This window comes from Alexandromys fortis, unplaced genomic scaffold (genome assembly GCF_014885135.2).
Source record: "Alexandromys fortis isolate MF-2015 unplaced genomic scaffold, M_Fortis_MF-2015_v1.1 scaffold_22, whole genome shotgun sequence".
In the NCBI taxonomy this organism is placed as follows: domain Eukaryota; kingdom Metazoa; phylum Chordata; class Mammalia; order Rodentia; family Cricetidae; genus Alexandromys; species Alexandromys fortis.
The window spans coordinates 465,518-479,528 of record NW_026067900.1 but is presented as its reverse complement, the minus strand read 5'-3'; the positions used below and the strand labels follow the sequence as shown (position 1 = coordinate 479,528).

Genomic DNA, 14,011 nt, shown 5'->3' with positions numbered 1-14,011 from the left:
CTGGGAAGGCTCAGGTAAGAACTGTTTCCAGAGCCAGAGCATGAGTCCACGTGTCTGACTCACCGCTGGGCAGTATCCACAGGTGAATGGTGGCTTGCCAAGATCATGTGCATTAAAACTAGTAGTTCTTATGATGCCTGGAGGAGATCGCTGTTCTCACCGAAATCCCATCCTGGTCCCGCCTCAGCATCTGGGCTGTTAGGTGGAAACCTCCTCTTTCCTGTGTTACTCCTGGGTTGTTTCCAGTGGAGCTAAGCGGTGGCAGCAGCAGGCAGCAGGGGTCGTCCTGTAGCCTACATGGGCAGGAGGAAAGGTGGGTGGCCATACAGGGTTCTGTACAGTCTTTTTAGGGAAAGCCGCTGCTGTCTTGTTTCTCGTGGTGTTAAGAGCAACTTGGCTAGTTCCAGCTCTGAGCACAGCAGCGCCTGTCCTCAGCTGTGCAGCCACACTACACGCTCCTCCGAGGCAGGGCCGCTGGGCGTGCTTGCGTCTAAACCCACCAAACTTGCAGTTTACTGCAAGTCATTTACAATTAAGTATTCAAAAATAGAAACTGAAAAAGTTGCCTCTGTCCATCCTCACATTTTGGGAAATACCTTCTGGGACAGATAATGAAACCATGCAGATGTAGGCACACATTTGCAGGCCCATATAGAGAACATTCCAGCTCAATCTTCTAGAAAACAGGTTAGGGTAAAAATAGAGGCCTTTGGGCCAAGAAAAGCCGTTGCGCAGAAAGGGCACTGGGATCAGAAGATAGCCCCGCCTTGCCTGGAAGCCATCGATCTCCTGAGCTTAAGTAACAGAAAAGAAATATGACTCTGGGCTTCCACTCACAGCTCAGAATGTGTCGCCTCCCTTAGCTCAGTGGATTCTACTGGCCTCTTCAGAGCAAGAGCAAACAGAGGAGCCACACAGACACACTCTGAGGTCTGACAGTTAACCATCTTGCCAGAGAAAGACTGAAAGAAAGCCTGGAAGGGCTGTTGTGACCAATCACCTCCAATGAAAACACCTTGAAAAGCCAAGAGCCCTGTGCTCAACAGGACTGTCAGCTCAGAGGGGAAAAAAACCTTTTAAGGAAACTTAAACTTCAGTGAGCTGCTCTTCTGCCAGGACTTTCAGGCCCTCTGAACATAAGCCGGACCACAGATGGCTGTGCGTAAGTCTGGATCCTGACACCCGCCCTCCCCACCCCGAGCCTCAGCACCAGTTGTTGGCCAAAAATAAACACCATTCCTCAACCATATATGTCCACCAGTCCTGATCTCAGAGGAAGCAGGAGGCAGGTCAGACCCTTGCCGGGCGGGCACACTCACGTGAAGCAGCCGCTCACCATGCACATAACCCAGCTCAATCGGGAGTGCCTGCTGTGCCTCTTCTCCTTCCTGGACAAGGACAGCAGAAAGAACCTCTCCAGGACCTGCTCCCAGCTCCGAGATGTGTTTGAGGACCCCACCCTCTGGCCCCTGCTGCACTTCCATTCCCTCGCAGAGCTCAAGAAGGACAACTTCCGGCTGGGCCCTGCACTGCGCAGCCTGTCCATCTGTTGGCACTCCAGCCGCGTGCAGGTGTGCAGCATTGAGGACTGGCTCAAGAGTGCCTTCCAGAGGAGCATCTGCAGCCAGCATGACAGCCTGGTTAACGAGTTCCTCCTGCAGGTGTGCGACAGGTAGGCCACCTCGCCCCTTGCAGTGTGGCCTTGCTGGCCTTGGCTTCAGGGGGACAGGGAAGCACACATTCCAAGAGCAGTGTGGCTCTGACTCAGTCTAAGGCAGACAACCAGTGCCCAAGAGCTGGGTAAAATCAGCTCCCTCTCAGTCTCAGCTCCTGAAGCTGCTGCTAAGGCAGAGGAGCTGAGGTTCAGCTGGCCTGTCCTTGGAGCAGCTGTCTCACTGGCAGCCATGAAGGGTTGGTTGGGTCCAGCTGAGCCTGGAATTTTAAGGTCAAGCCCTGGGAAAAGACTCTAGAGGCATCTGTGGAGCCAGGCCTCTCATTTGGCCCAAGCAGCCCCCCACGGCCTGAGAATTGCTGATAAGGAGAGCCAAGTGCTCAGGTGAGCTGGGCTAAAGCCTGTTGCAGAGTAGCGGTGAGTGTCTGAGGAACACACGTCTTGCACAGTACCCAGGGAAAGTGTTTCAGTTGTCAGAGGGGCAAAAGCGATGCTCCAAGACATAGTACCCACTATGGAGCCACCAGATTTTTAGCAAATATATATCACCCGGTTAAATTTGAATTTGAGATGAAGCAACTCATGCCTTGCAAACATTCCCTAATTGATCTTTTGACACCCCTGACCCCATCCCTTGCACAGGCAGGGCCACCAAATGGGTTGGTCACACTTTCCTGTGTAGGCAGCTCTGGCCAACATGGCTTTGCCAGCAGTTGAAGGGAAAGCACTCCCTGCTAGCCAGCTGCTGCCATACAAGGTTAATAGCCACTGTTGGCTGGCCTCAGCACAGGCACAGGAAATAATTGCAGTGGCCTGCCTCTCCTGTGTTCTTTTCCTCAAGTTGGGTTTGGGCTTAGCTCTGACTAGACTAGGCCAGGCCAATTTGATAGGTTTCACAAAAAACCAGACTGCAGGGTGATGGCCGAAAAGGGAAGTAGTATCACAACCCCAACTTGGTTCACTCTCGCTGGAAGGTAACCAGTTTAATCCTCCAAACCAGCAAAATTTGACTTCACAGGATCTGCCGAGCACTGGTCCCCGGTGTCAGAGAAGGTGCAAAGGGAGCTGGGTTTCCCCTTCTGATACCGTGCAACTGACCCCAGACCAAGTGCATAAACTTTAATCTCACCGCAAACCTTTTTTTTTCTGCAAAATGAGAGAATTCTCTTATGTCACAGGTAAGAGGGTGAAGTGGCAAAGCAATACCCAGTCCACCGGAGAAGGGTGAAGTCAGATGGGCTGAAAGTCATCTCCTGCCTTAGTTATTCTCAATCAGGCAATTTGCAGAGGTATTAAATGCACCTTAACAACAGTATCTGGCCCAAAGTATCTACCTGTCAAGTCACCCGAGCCACTCTCTCCATCTCCAAAACTGGGGTAGCATGCAGGGGTGATTAGTGCTGAAGGCGAATGGACTTTGAGGGTGCCACGCCCAGGGTGTTTGAAGTTACTTTTATCTTCCCAGGCATGAGGGGGTGAGCTGACAGGTGCTATGGGAGGATGGTGTGGGAAGGAACCTGGTCCTCCGGTCCAGATTCTTCCGCTCCTTGACAGCAGGGTCCACTGGAGGGAGGCTCTGCCAGGGAGGAAGCAGGATGACCCTCCTGGTCTCCAGGAAAGTGGGTATGGTCTGCCTGCAGTGGGGCTCTGCTCACTCAGACCTCAGTCCTCACAAGCGCAGGGTACACACTGCCCCCCCACACCTACCACCCAGAAGCAAACTTTGGTTCAGTGATTGTCGGCCACACAAATAAGTCCTCGGGAGTGTCTCAACTTCAGGGCCTGGCTCCAGCTGCCTGAGGTTCCAGGCAACCGAGCTGAAGGCTAGACACAACACTGTGGCTTTTTAGTCGTTAGCCATTACTCCCGGAGACTCCTCAGCCCCCAGAGTCCCCACCGCGCACGGCTTCCAGCCCCAGAGACTCAAGATACCGCCTCCAGCAGACCCTGGCCGCAGTCCTACGTCTCCAGGGTAGGACTCCGGGTCCTGCTGCACCTCGGCCCCATGTCACCGCGCTTTCCCCGCAGGTGCCCCAACCTGGCGTCCCTCACGCTTTCGGGCTGCGGCCACGTCACCGACGACTGTCTGACTCGCCTGTTGCTCAGCTGCCCGCGCCTGCGCAAGCTGCGCCTCGAGAACTGCGCGCGCGTTACCAACCGCACTCTGGCGGCCGTGGCCGCGCACGGGCGCTCGCTGCAGACTCTGCACGTGGACTTCTGCCGCAACGTGAGCGCCGCTGGCCTGCTTCGCCTGCGCGCCGCCTGCCCGAGCCTGACCCTGAGCGCGGAGCACAGCGCGGCCATGATCCCCGACCAGCCGCCGCGCGCTCACGGGTGCGCCGCCTCGCTTTTCCCGGCCGCACCTGGGGGACGGTGCCTACCTCACCCGAGTTCCTGTGGAGGACGCGCGCGCGATTAAATGAGCGGACGTTTGTAAAGCACTCGGTGCTTCTTTTTATAGGTCCCTCCCTACCCAGCGGCTGAGCTGCACACTAGGCTGGCGAGCAGCCGCTGAACGGCGGGAGAAAGAACCCGAGCCTGGTGCCTCCCTAGCCGCGTATGCCCACACCGAAGCAGGATGCACAAGCCATTCTAGAAAACTCGCCCCTATCACTGCATGACTGATAGTTACCAATTAGTTCTCCTACGGTTCTTACAAGGGAAAAATGCATCACTTTTTAAAAAGCCAACATTTAAAGATAAAAGTAGTAGCCCTGGTTAAGTGCTTGGATATGGAACCATTATTAGTGATGGGAAAAACAAAACAGAAAAACTAAAGAACGAGACTTTCATTTCCTAAATTTCTGGCCGTGGGCCTGAACTTGAGGACAATCTCACTTTACTTGTCCGGTCCCTATGGTCAGGGCCTAGATAGGGGCGGACAAAGCAGGGTAAATGGAGGCAGGCAGGAGGTGGGCAAGCTCAGGTTCCACCGCCAGCTGTATCAAGATCAGTCATTTATCTGCAGCCAGGTTTTTCAGTTTTCTGTGAAAGTTTCCCGATTGTGACCCACAGGTTCCTTAATTTGTTCCCAAACGAGAAACAGCATGAAAAAGACAAGTTCTGTTCTGATCCAGTCTCTATTCCAGTAGAGGAAAACTGGTCCAGAAAGTGGCTTGTGAGGCAGGATGGGGATAACTCGGATTAGGTTCACTCAGAAGGGGTTGACAATTATATCCCAAGGAGATGTTGTGAGCCATGAAAAGAGCCAGGGGAGCCCAGCAAGCCATATGGAAAGTTTACAGGCCAAGAAACTGCAGGGTGCCAGACTAGGAACATGACTGAGGTGTTAGCAGCAGCAATGAGATCAGCATGGCTGGAGTAGGGAGGAGAGGAGTTGAGAACCCGATGGAGGGAGATGAAGGACAGATAATGGGGAGGTTAAATGAGGCCCTGGAGGCCACCTCATGCCAGCAGGAACCAGGAGTCTGCCAAGTGAACTGATGTGGCAGGCAAAGCCTCCAAGTCCCTGTGGACTGCTGAGGGGCTTTCCTGCTGCTGCCAGGTTCTGAGCAGTGGCAGCACCTAGCCCAGAATCAGGACGACACACACACTAGCCCTGGCCTTTTAATCTGTGGGAAAGTGTTGTTAGAAGTATACTCTATTCTGTTGGTCCCCGGACCAGGCTTTCTTTGCCCGCCTGTTCCTGAAGCCACTTATGAAATAACCACTCTGAGACTTAATATTAATAACATACTCTGTGGCCTATTAGCTCAGGCTTATTATTAACTAACTTTTACAACTTAAATTAACCCGTAATTCTTAACTATGTTTAGCCATGTGGCTTGGCATCTTTTCTCAGTAAGTCATGTTCATCTTGCTTCCTCTGCGTCTGGCTGGTGACTGCATCTCTGCCTTTCCTCTTCCCAGAATTCTCTTAGTCTGGTCATTCCTGCCTAGCTACCGGCCAACCAGCATTTTCTTAAACTATTCCGAGTTACAGATCTTAACAGTGTACAAGAGCATTATCCCACAGCAGGAAAGCCAGTGTCACCCAGGTGAGTGTTCCAACTATGATGATGATCTTCCCATTAGCAGGCAGATCTTAGGAAGCACATGGCACCTTCAGGGAAGGTGGGTGAGCCAGGGCAGATGTGGCTACCAGAACGGCTGGAAATAGCCTTGGGAGCGATCTGTGCCTTTACAGGTTTTATCAGACCACATTTTTCTTTTTTAAACCAGCTCCTGGAATGCCTGTCTTTTTAATCTCCTTTTGGCCAAGATCACATACTAGGAAGCTGAGGTGAGTAGTGCACAAGGGTTAGAGCCTGCATAAAGCAGACCACCTTCTTGATTGGAAACTGCCCCAAGAGCCTGGGGTCAGTAGAGACTAGGGCCAGGAATGCTTAGGTGGTGGTGGGTCACAGAGTCCCTGAAAAGTCAGTGACTTGTTTTATGGGGGCACATGCCAGTTACTCACTAGTTAAGCCTCCTGGCTTCTACCACAGCAGCACCGTGACCCAATGCTTTCCCTGAGGACGTAAAGGGAGACCACCTGACCCAGAGACCAACACAGGCCTTTTGATAGATATTGAGCTAACCAGACACTGCTTCATCTAGCAAAGGTCACAATCTAGGAGGAGTGGAACAAACCCACGTTGCATGGACATCTGGGAAAAGCTAGACTTTAAAGATCTATGCTTTCGCCAGGCGATGGTGGCGCACACCTTTAATCCCAGCACTCGGGAGGCAGAGGCAGGTGGATCTCTGTGAGTTCGAGACCAGCCTGGTAAGAGCTAGTTCCAGGACAGGTTCCAAACCCACAGAGGAAACCCTGTCTCGAAAAAAACAACAACAAAAAATCTATGCTTTCTTGAGATTGATAAAGGGCTTTAATATGCAAGTATTTGTTAATGAGACCAGCAATTAAACTATCCAAATTTCTACAGGGGGTGAATGTAACCAAGGTAAACCAAATCCCTGTCCCTAGACCTAACTGCTGCTCCACAGACAGGAACCCTAGCCTTCAAGAATCTAGAGAAAAAAAATAACAAAGCAAGTAGGTTTCCAGCCAAGAGACAGCATCTGCATCTACGTAGACTCTTCCAAGGGCTGGGTCTGAGAGTTAGGTTTGGGCACCATCTCCTACCCTCTCCAAGCAGAGTAAATCTGCTGTTAAAGGCCAAAGCCCACAGGACTAAGGCTTTTTTTTTCTTCATTAAAATGAACTGAAGCCTGCAGTGCACACCCTCAGCTCAGCAAGAGGAGAACACTGCTTGTCACTAGGTTGAAGCCAGGAGTCAAAGGGACTTTAATCTCATTAGCCGAGCCCTACTCTCTTAGTGACACTTTCCTGGCCCAAAGGCCCAGGTAGTGCCTTCCTACCTCAAGTTCAGAATTAAGTAAGGGCTTGCTTTATCCACAAGTAGCTGGTGTCCTCCAGAAACTTTAATCTTTCTCTAAGGCCCAATCCCATATGAAAACTTCAGTAAAATGATGCCAGGATTCTCAGCTTTACCAAGGATTTCCCCACAGATTCATGCACTACTTACGGCTGGCAGGACCTCGTTTTCTTTCCTGTTTTCTACAGACACTTACCTTTCTACTGATAAATGTCTGCCTTCCCATTCCTCTGCCTGGTACCTTATTTGAGCAGGCTGTCAGCAATGACCTTTCCCTTTAGTCCATGGGAAGCAGCTTTTGACACAGACGTGGTGGGAGTAAGAGAGACAAGCTGCCCATAGACCTCCAACTCTTTCTGGTTTAGTAGAGAAGCCTCACAGCCACCGAGATTCAGCCAGCGCACACTCAGATGACACTCTAGTACAGTCTCCTGGGGCTGGGTTCAAGCACCAATGGGATTTTTCTCAGTCCTCCCCCACAATTCGCCGCCATCCACACACGCTCCTCGTATGAAGTCACAGTTACCCACTCATCCACGGCTACTTGTTTATGCCTGCTGAGTCCCCCGGGTGCGCAGCTGTCCCTGTCCTTTGGTGCTATCGCTTGCTCATCTGTCTCCGAGTTCTTTACCACATGGCATTGGCACAGAGATGTCTCACCCCGGATGTGCTGAGGCTTTGCAGGAGGAATGGTGGTGCCAAAAAAATCTCTGCTCTTGGGTGAGGGAACAAAACGAGAGACCCAGGATGCCAGCAGAACAAAGGGAAGGCGGCTTTCAAGCCCCGGCTTCTCCCACCACTGTGATCCTCGGTAGTGCGCTTTTCAGATGAAACCTACCCCAGCTTTTGAGGCCAAAAAGCATCAGTCCCCACTCTGACTCCTGAATCTGCTTTATTTCTCTGCAGAAGGAACCCTGCACAGGCGAATCAAACTAAAACAAAATAAATATATGAATATTCATGTAAAACTGTCCTTTCTAATGAACAATTATACACAATGTACAATTTCATGTTCACTGGGTGGGCTTACAAAAATGTATCATTCCCAACTGAAAATGCACCAAAATGGCTCCATGCAAACTTATCCAAAGTGACCGAAAAACAGAGGGAAACCTGACTGAGCACTTTCTGCTTTTGTTTTTGTACAATCACAGAAAAATAAAAACATCTAATTTCTTTGTTTCATTTGAAGTAACTAAATGTGGCCACTGTTTATGTCAGTTTATGTTCCTAAAACATCTATGCAGTTACCATAAAAGTCTATCAACGTCAACTCGGAAGTGAGCATTGCTGAGGAGAGGCAACAGCACCCTCAGCGGTCAGTAGTCAGTGTCAGAGCCCTCTGCGTTGTCCACGTTTCTCGAGAGCATGTAGTTGTCCATGTCAATTGAACGGCAGTTGTTGATGGCATAGCGCAGGCGCTCAGCCATGACCAGCTGGCTGGAATAGGGGGGCAGTCGCAGCTGGAAGAAGCAGGTCTGTGAGGTAGGCAGACTGTCATAAGGCTGTGGAGAGACAGACCCAGAGAGCCATTACCCAGTGCACTGCAATACCAGAGAGCGTGGAGCTACCACCAAGACAGGAAAGGGCTTCTCCCTTACTTCAAGATAGAGTCCTAGACTGTGACCATCTGGCTATTTGCATGGAAGCAGAGATTAGTTAGGTCCCGGCAAAGGCACATGGGATCCATTGTCCTAAGACTTTCAGGCAAGTTACTTCCTCCAATGGCTCTGTGATATCAAGTGATAGCCCTGATTAAGACTGCTTGGGAGAACACAGCACAGAACCTGTCAGACAGGAGAGTATGGTGAGAGTTCCCTCCTGCCTACCAAGGGGCACAGACTTAAGGTCATGGTGGGGATCCCCCAACAAACAGGGTGAAGTGGAAGGAGCCAGGGTGCTGTCCACAGCACTTCATCCCTTCTCTGCTGCAACACTGTACTGTGGTCTAACGCAGCCCACTGCTGGTCACAGCCAGTGAGGAAAAGCAGTCAAACTCAGAGACTGCACTTAGCCCACAGCGACACCCACACTAAAAATGTTCATTACCATGAATGTACTTGGAAGGCTGTTTCTATTGTTTTGTTTTGAGACAGGGTTTCTCTGTGTAGCCTTGGATATTCTGGAACTTGTTCTATAGAGCAGGCCAGCTTCAAACTCAGAGATCGGCCTACCTGCCTCTGCCTCCTAAGTGCTGGGGTTAAAGGCCTGGCTTGGAAAGCTGGTTTTTTGTTGTTTTGTTTTTAATTTTAAAAGAGCCTTAGAACACCCACACAGCGTCTCACTATATAACCCTGCTGGCCTGGAATTCAATATGTAGACCAGGCTGGCCTTGAACTCACAAAGATCTGCCTGTCTCTGCCTCCCAAATGTGGGGATTAAAGGGCATGTCACCATGCCTATCTTTTGGAGAGGAATTTAAAGGTTCAACTGGAAATGGTGTCTGCTAGAAAGCGTGTTATGTATCTTCTCGGCCCTCCCAGCTAACAACCATTTTCCACACTATTTGCAAGGATAGTAATGATCTAATATTGTTTAATATTTTCTAGACTAGGTCTGCTATGTAGCTCAGGCTGGCCCCAATTTAAGCTCCTCCTTTAGAACTGGGATTATAGTGTGCAACACAGCTAGTTACATAGTAATTGTTTATTTTTAAGATTTATTATTATGTATATAGTGCTCTGTCCACATGCATGCAAGCATACCAGAAGAGGGCATCAGATCTCATTACAGATTGTTGTGAGTCACCAATGGCTATAGGGAACTGAACGCAGGACCTCTGGAAGAGCAGTCAGTGCTCTTAACCTCTGAGACACCTCTCCAGCTCTGTTAAGCAGTTTTTAACAGAAAATGTTTCTCTCCTGGCAGTGCTGGGCTGTGGGTGCCAGGGCAGCACGCCCCTCTGGCTACTTATCCCCTCCTCCGACTATTCTTCTCTTCCTTGCTTGGCTTTGTTTGAAATCAATGTTCTTGCTCAGAGCTTGCCCAGGTTGGCTGCTCTTCAGTGCAGGATACAGAAGCTCAGCAGCCTCAGTGTGAGAGCCACTGATGACAGGGATATGGGCAGAAAAGCTGAGCACAGTGACGAAGGGAAAGGCCACCAGATGGCTTTGATTACCTAAACATGAACATGGGAGAAGTGATCTAAAAGCCACAAAGGAAACACCCCCAGTGGTCAGTTTACTGAGGCAGGGAATTAGTGGTAGATTAACTCCTGGGGTAGCTAGGCAGCCTGGGACACATTCAAGGCAAGGATCATTTCCAGAATCAAATAGAAGGGGGTGATTACCTCCTTCCCACCTCACTGTGCAACAACAAAACAGATTGACAGCTTATAGGTTCTGGCTAGTCATGCAGAAAATGTATGGAAAGGCTCTTTTCATAGCCTTCTGCAGCACAGCAGTCCCAGTGAGCCTAGGCCCTGGCCTGGAGCAGAGCCAGCTGGTGGCTGCAGGAGGCAGAGCACTGGCTACAGCAGTGGTTCTCAGCCTGTGGGTTCCACAGGGTCACATATCAAATATTTATTACATTATGATTCATAACAAGAGCAAAATTATAGATATGAAGTAGCAACAAAATGATTTTATAGTTGGAGGTCAGCACAGTATGAGAAACTGCACTAAGGAGAGCAGCATTAGGAAGGCTGAGAACCACTGCATGGTTCAACCTCCGGAGCAGGCAGCAACAGAACAGGACAAACACTGAAACTGAGCAAGGTGCTGGGAAAGCATCGCGTCTCCCTTACCATTTCCTCATCCAACACCAGGCGCCTGCAGACAACTGCCACAGACAGGGAAGGGTAGGGTGTGGTGAGGAAAGAAGAGGACAGATACCCTACTGCTGTGCCAGGGTGAGGAGGCCAAGAGGAGGTCGGGCAGAAAGTACAGGAAAGGATCCCAGAGGACTTCCTAGAAGAGGTAACAGTGGCACTGTCCTTAAAAGGCAGTGCTTGCCAGGTACCGATGGAAGGGCATGAAGGAATATTCACTATGGAAGGGCTCCAAAGCAAAGAGAGCATGATGTGCTGGAGAGAGACAGAACACAGGGGTGGGGGCAGAGGCTTGAGTGTGGAGAAGGCTAGCAGCATTGGCCCTGGAGTCCGCCCAGGGTCCTTAAAAGGTCTACAAGGAAAGAGGCATAGCTGGGAGCATACTTAGAGATACGGCTCTCGTCCCCAATGTCTGCTTCAGATTCTGAGCTTGTTTATTCCTAAACCACCTTCAAAATGCAACCTGGCAGGGATCTCCAGCTAGGGCCTCTTAGGTGGCACAGTGGGTTAGCATTGCTGCCCACATCTCCAGGTTCAAAAGACTGGACCCTGGCACACAAGTTATACATAGAAAAAAAGACAAAGGGCCTAAGAGGCAGAAGCATGAGGATCCCTGGCCCACTCAGCTGAGGACAGGGGAGGGTGCTGGTAGACAGTATGCTTTCCACATTCACGTAGGCCTTTTTCTCACCAAGGCTAGCTCAAGTTCAAGTTTTATACCTGATATTTTTAGATTTGGATGTGCTAAGAGCTAAAGCCTGAACGAGCAGGCCTTCTGGGGGGTTCAGGCTTGGTTTCCCAAGCAGACAAGCAACAGAAGGGGGAAAAGGGGCAAATTTTAATCAAGGAAGGAAAACTGCACACTTACCCGATCGACCTTCATGATTTGAAATCTCTGAGAAATGTCGGCGGTGTTGGCTGGCAGTCGGGAGCGCCCAGACACAAAGCGCATGAAGAGTACCCGCTCCTCATTGGAAAACTCCTCCAGGGTGCGCCAGAGCCACTGTACCAGCTGGTGCTGCTCATCTACCTCACGGTAGCGCACAACCTTCTTCAGGACCTCCACACAGATCTCAGGCATCCCACACACCATCTGCTCCAGCTGCTTGGCCGTGAGGAGGGACAGCAATGGCACAGGGACAATCCACGACATTCCTTCTCGAACTGCAGCCACCTGTCCCCAGGAAAGATTGTTCATTTTAACACACACTTGTGCATGCAGACAGACATGCATCTTGATCACAAGCTGTCCGTTCCGGGCCTGAGGTGTATGGCCAGGGCTACCCATGTCTGAGTTACGCCCTGCTCTGGAACTTTTATACTCTTCTAGTTAATTCAAACTTAACATAGTCTGCCTTCCCTCCCCACAAAATTGTAGTGGCCTCTTCAGTAGCCACCCACTGTAGTCACATGCAGCTGTGTGCTGTGTGGGTGGTCCATCTCTTCATCTACACAAGCGGCTCTTTTTTTTTTTAAAAATATTTATTTATTATGTGTACAATATTCTGTCTGTGTGTCTGCCTGCAGGCCAGAAGAGGGCACCAGACCTCATTACAGATGGTTGTGAGCCACCATGTGGTTGCCGGGAATTGAACTCAGGACCTTTGGAAGAGCAGGCAATGCTCTTAACCACTGAGCCATCTCTCCAGCCCCCCCACAAGTGGCTCTTGAGGACAGGTATGGTATAGATGGTTATTCTCATAAAAACTGCAAAACACTTTTTGAAAAGTACGAAGAATATACCATAGAATGTCAATACAGGCAAAGAATTTTGTCAGGACTTTGCATTCTAAGCCTGGGACCCACCGCTTACTATCATTCTAAATTTTCTTACATGAAAAAGGAGGTAAATATTGTTCACCATGAGTAATGACAAGATGATCTGGGTGGTGGCACCACCACTCATGATCACCCTGTTTCTGTTTTCACAGCACAGGGCAGCTTGAGAATGAAGGAGGAAGTTCCAGTCCTTGGCTCAGAAGCCCCTATGGTACAGGAGGGCAACCTTACCTTAAATACCTCTCTCTAGGCCAACTTAAAACCATCTCCGATAAAGAAAAGGAAAACTACACCTCAGAACAGAAGCTGCACCCTGGGAAAGGCCCGGGCGGGGGAGGGGGGATACATGGGGTGCTGTGCCTAGGCTGATGGACTGCCAATAGTACCCCCAAAGTACTAAGGGTATTATCCGTGCTGTGTAGTGTCAGCATTAACCCACCAAGGCCAGTGAAGAGACAACAAGAACTGTCTGCAAATGGTAGGACACTGAGGTGTGGGGCTGGCTGCTTGGAGGGCAAGCAGGAGACTGGGGGACTTCATAGGAGGAACATTCAATGGTACAAGAAAGGTGGGGCAGAAGTGAAAGCAGCCAGTCCACTGAGAGAAACAAGGTCGAGAGGGGGCAGCACAGCAGTCAGCTGACCCAGCATGCGGTGAAGACGGGGGTCCTGGATCTGTGGTGGGCACATTCTTATCTTCTCAGATTCTGTGCTTCTGTCAAGTACTGACAATAGCCCTTATTTCCCAAGTACTCAGGGATAAAACTGCATGCAGTGGGGTTCAGCACTAGGCAGGACCAGTACACGTTTCAAAGTAAGGAAAGAAGTCTCTCCCAGTGAGGAGAAGTAGGTCTGTGAAGGAGGTGCACTCCTAGCTGAGGACGAAGTTCTGTATCAGGAGAAAAGAGGCTCTTGTGAGGCTGTAAGCCTCATATTTAGGGCTGACTGACCTAGCTGGAGAGGGGACTGAATGGGGAAGTAGTAAGAGGGACGGATCAGACGTGTGAGGAGTGGTAAGGAGGGGCCTTGATCTAGGTGAGAGCTTCATCTCACACTACCAATCATCAGTTTGGAGCTGATTTAAGGACATGGGCAGTGTCTCTGGATAAGGTTTAAATATAGACAGAAGTGAATCTATACATAAATGGTATCTGGCAGTAATCAGGGAGCTCTTGTCTGGATGAATTAGAGCACCCAGGCTACCTCTGGCACCATGATGTTTATCTCACCTGACGGTCCATCTCATGCAGTCGGTACTCAATGGCTCTTTCCACATACTCCTTCCTATTGGAAAATGTGAGTGGGATACTATTTCCACCAGGGATTATGGGAACCATTTTGCCATCAGCACTCTGGCCAACAAAAGAGTCAAGAGGAATCATCTAAGAAAAGAAAAAAAAAAGAAATTTTATTGCAAGGTAGAGAGGACAACAAAAGGCCTATCTCACAC

General features: G+C 50.1%; 2 protein-coding genes across 8 annotated transcripts in view; one reads left to right on the top strand and one right to left on the bottom strand.

Moving 5' to 3' along the window:
• The first annotated feature begins 1,251 nt into the window (after positions 1–1,251).
• On the top strand, positions 1,252–4,113 carry Fbxl22 (F-box and leucine rich repeat protein 22). Its single transcript, XM_050126164.1, has 2 exons — positions 1,252–1,672; positions 3,701–4,113. Exons 1-2 carry the CDS (start codon positions 1,338–1,340, stop codon positions 4,089–4,091), a joined length of 726 nt encoding a protein of 241 aa, XP_049982121.1. The 5' UTR covers positions 1,252–1,337; the 3' UTR covers positions 4,092–4,113.
• A 3,774-nt stretch (positions 4,114–7,887) lies between these two features.
• Positions 7,888–14,011, bottom strand: part of Herc1 (HECT and RLD domain containing E3 ubiquitin protein ligase family member 1) — a 162,867-nt gene continuing 156,743 nt past the window's right edge. For all 7 annotated transcript variants that reach the window (XM_050126066.1, XM_050126103.1, XM_050126079.1 and 4 more), the window contains exons 76-78: positions 13,791–13,943; positions 11,652–11,957; positions 7,888–8,519 (exon numbers count right to left, since the gene is read on the bottom strand). In XM_050126066.1, the coding sequence (XP_049982023.1) occupies positions 8,334–8,519; positions 11,652–11,957; positions 13,791–13,943 (645 nt within the window). In that variant the 3' untranslated portion in view covers positions 7,888–8,333. The remainder of the gene's footprint in view (positions 8,520–11,651; positions 11,958–13,790; positions 13,944–14,011) is intronic.

Excerpts from the sequence above, each read along its gene's own strand:
- Fbxl22 (XM_050126164.1), top strand. The coding sequence starts at position 1,338 with ATGCACATAACCCAGCTCAATCGGGAGTGCCTGCTGTGCCTCTTCTCC. Across the intron at positions 1,673-3,700 it reads CTCCTGCAGGTGTGCGACAG|GTGCCCCAACCTGGCGTCCC; the intron begins GTAGGCCACCTC and ends CTTTCCCCGCAG.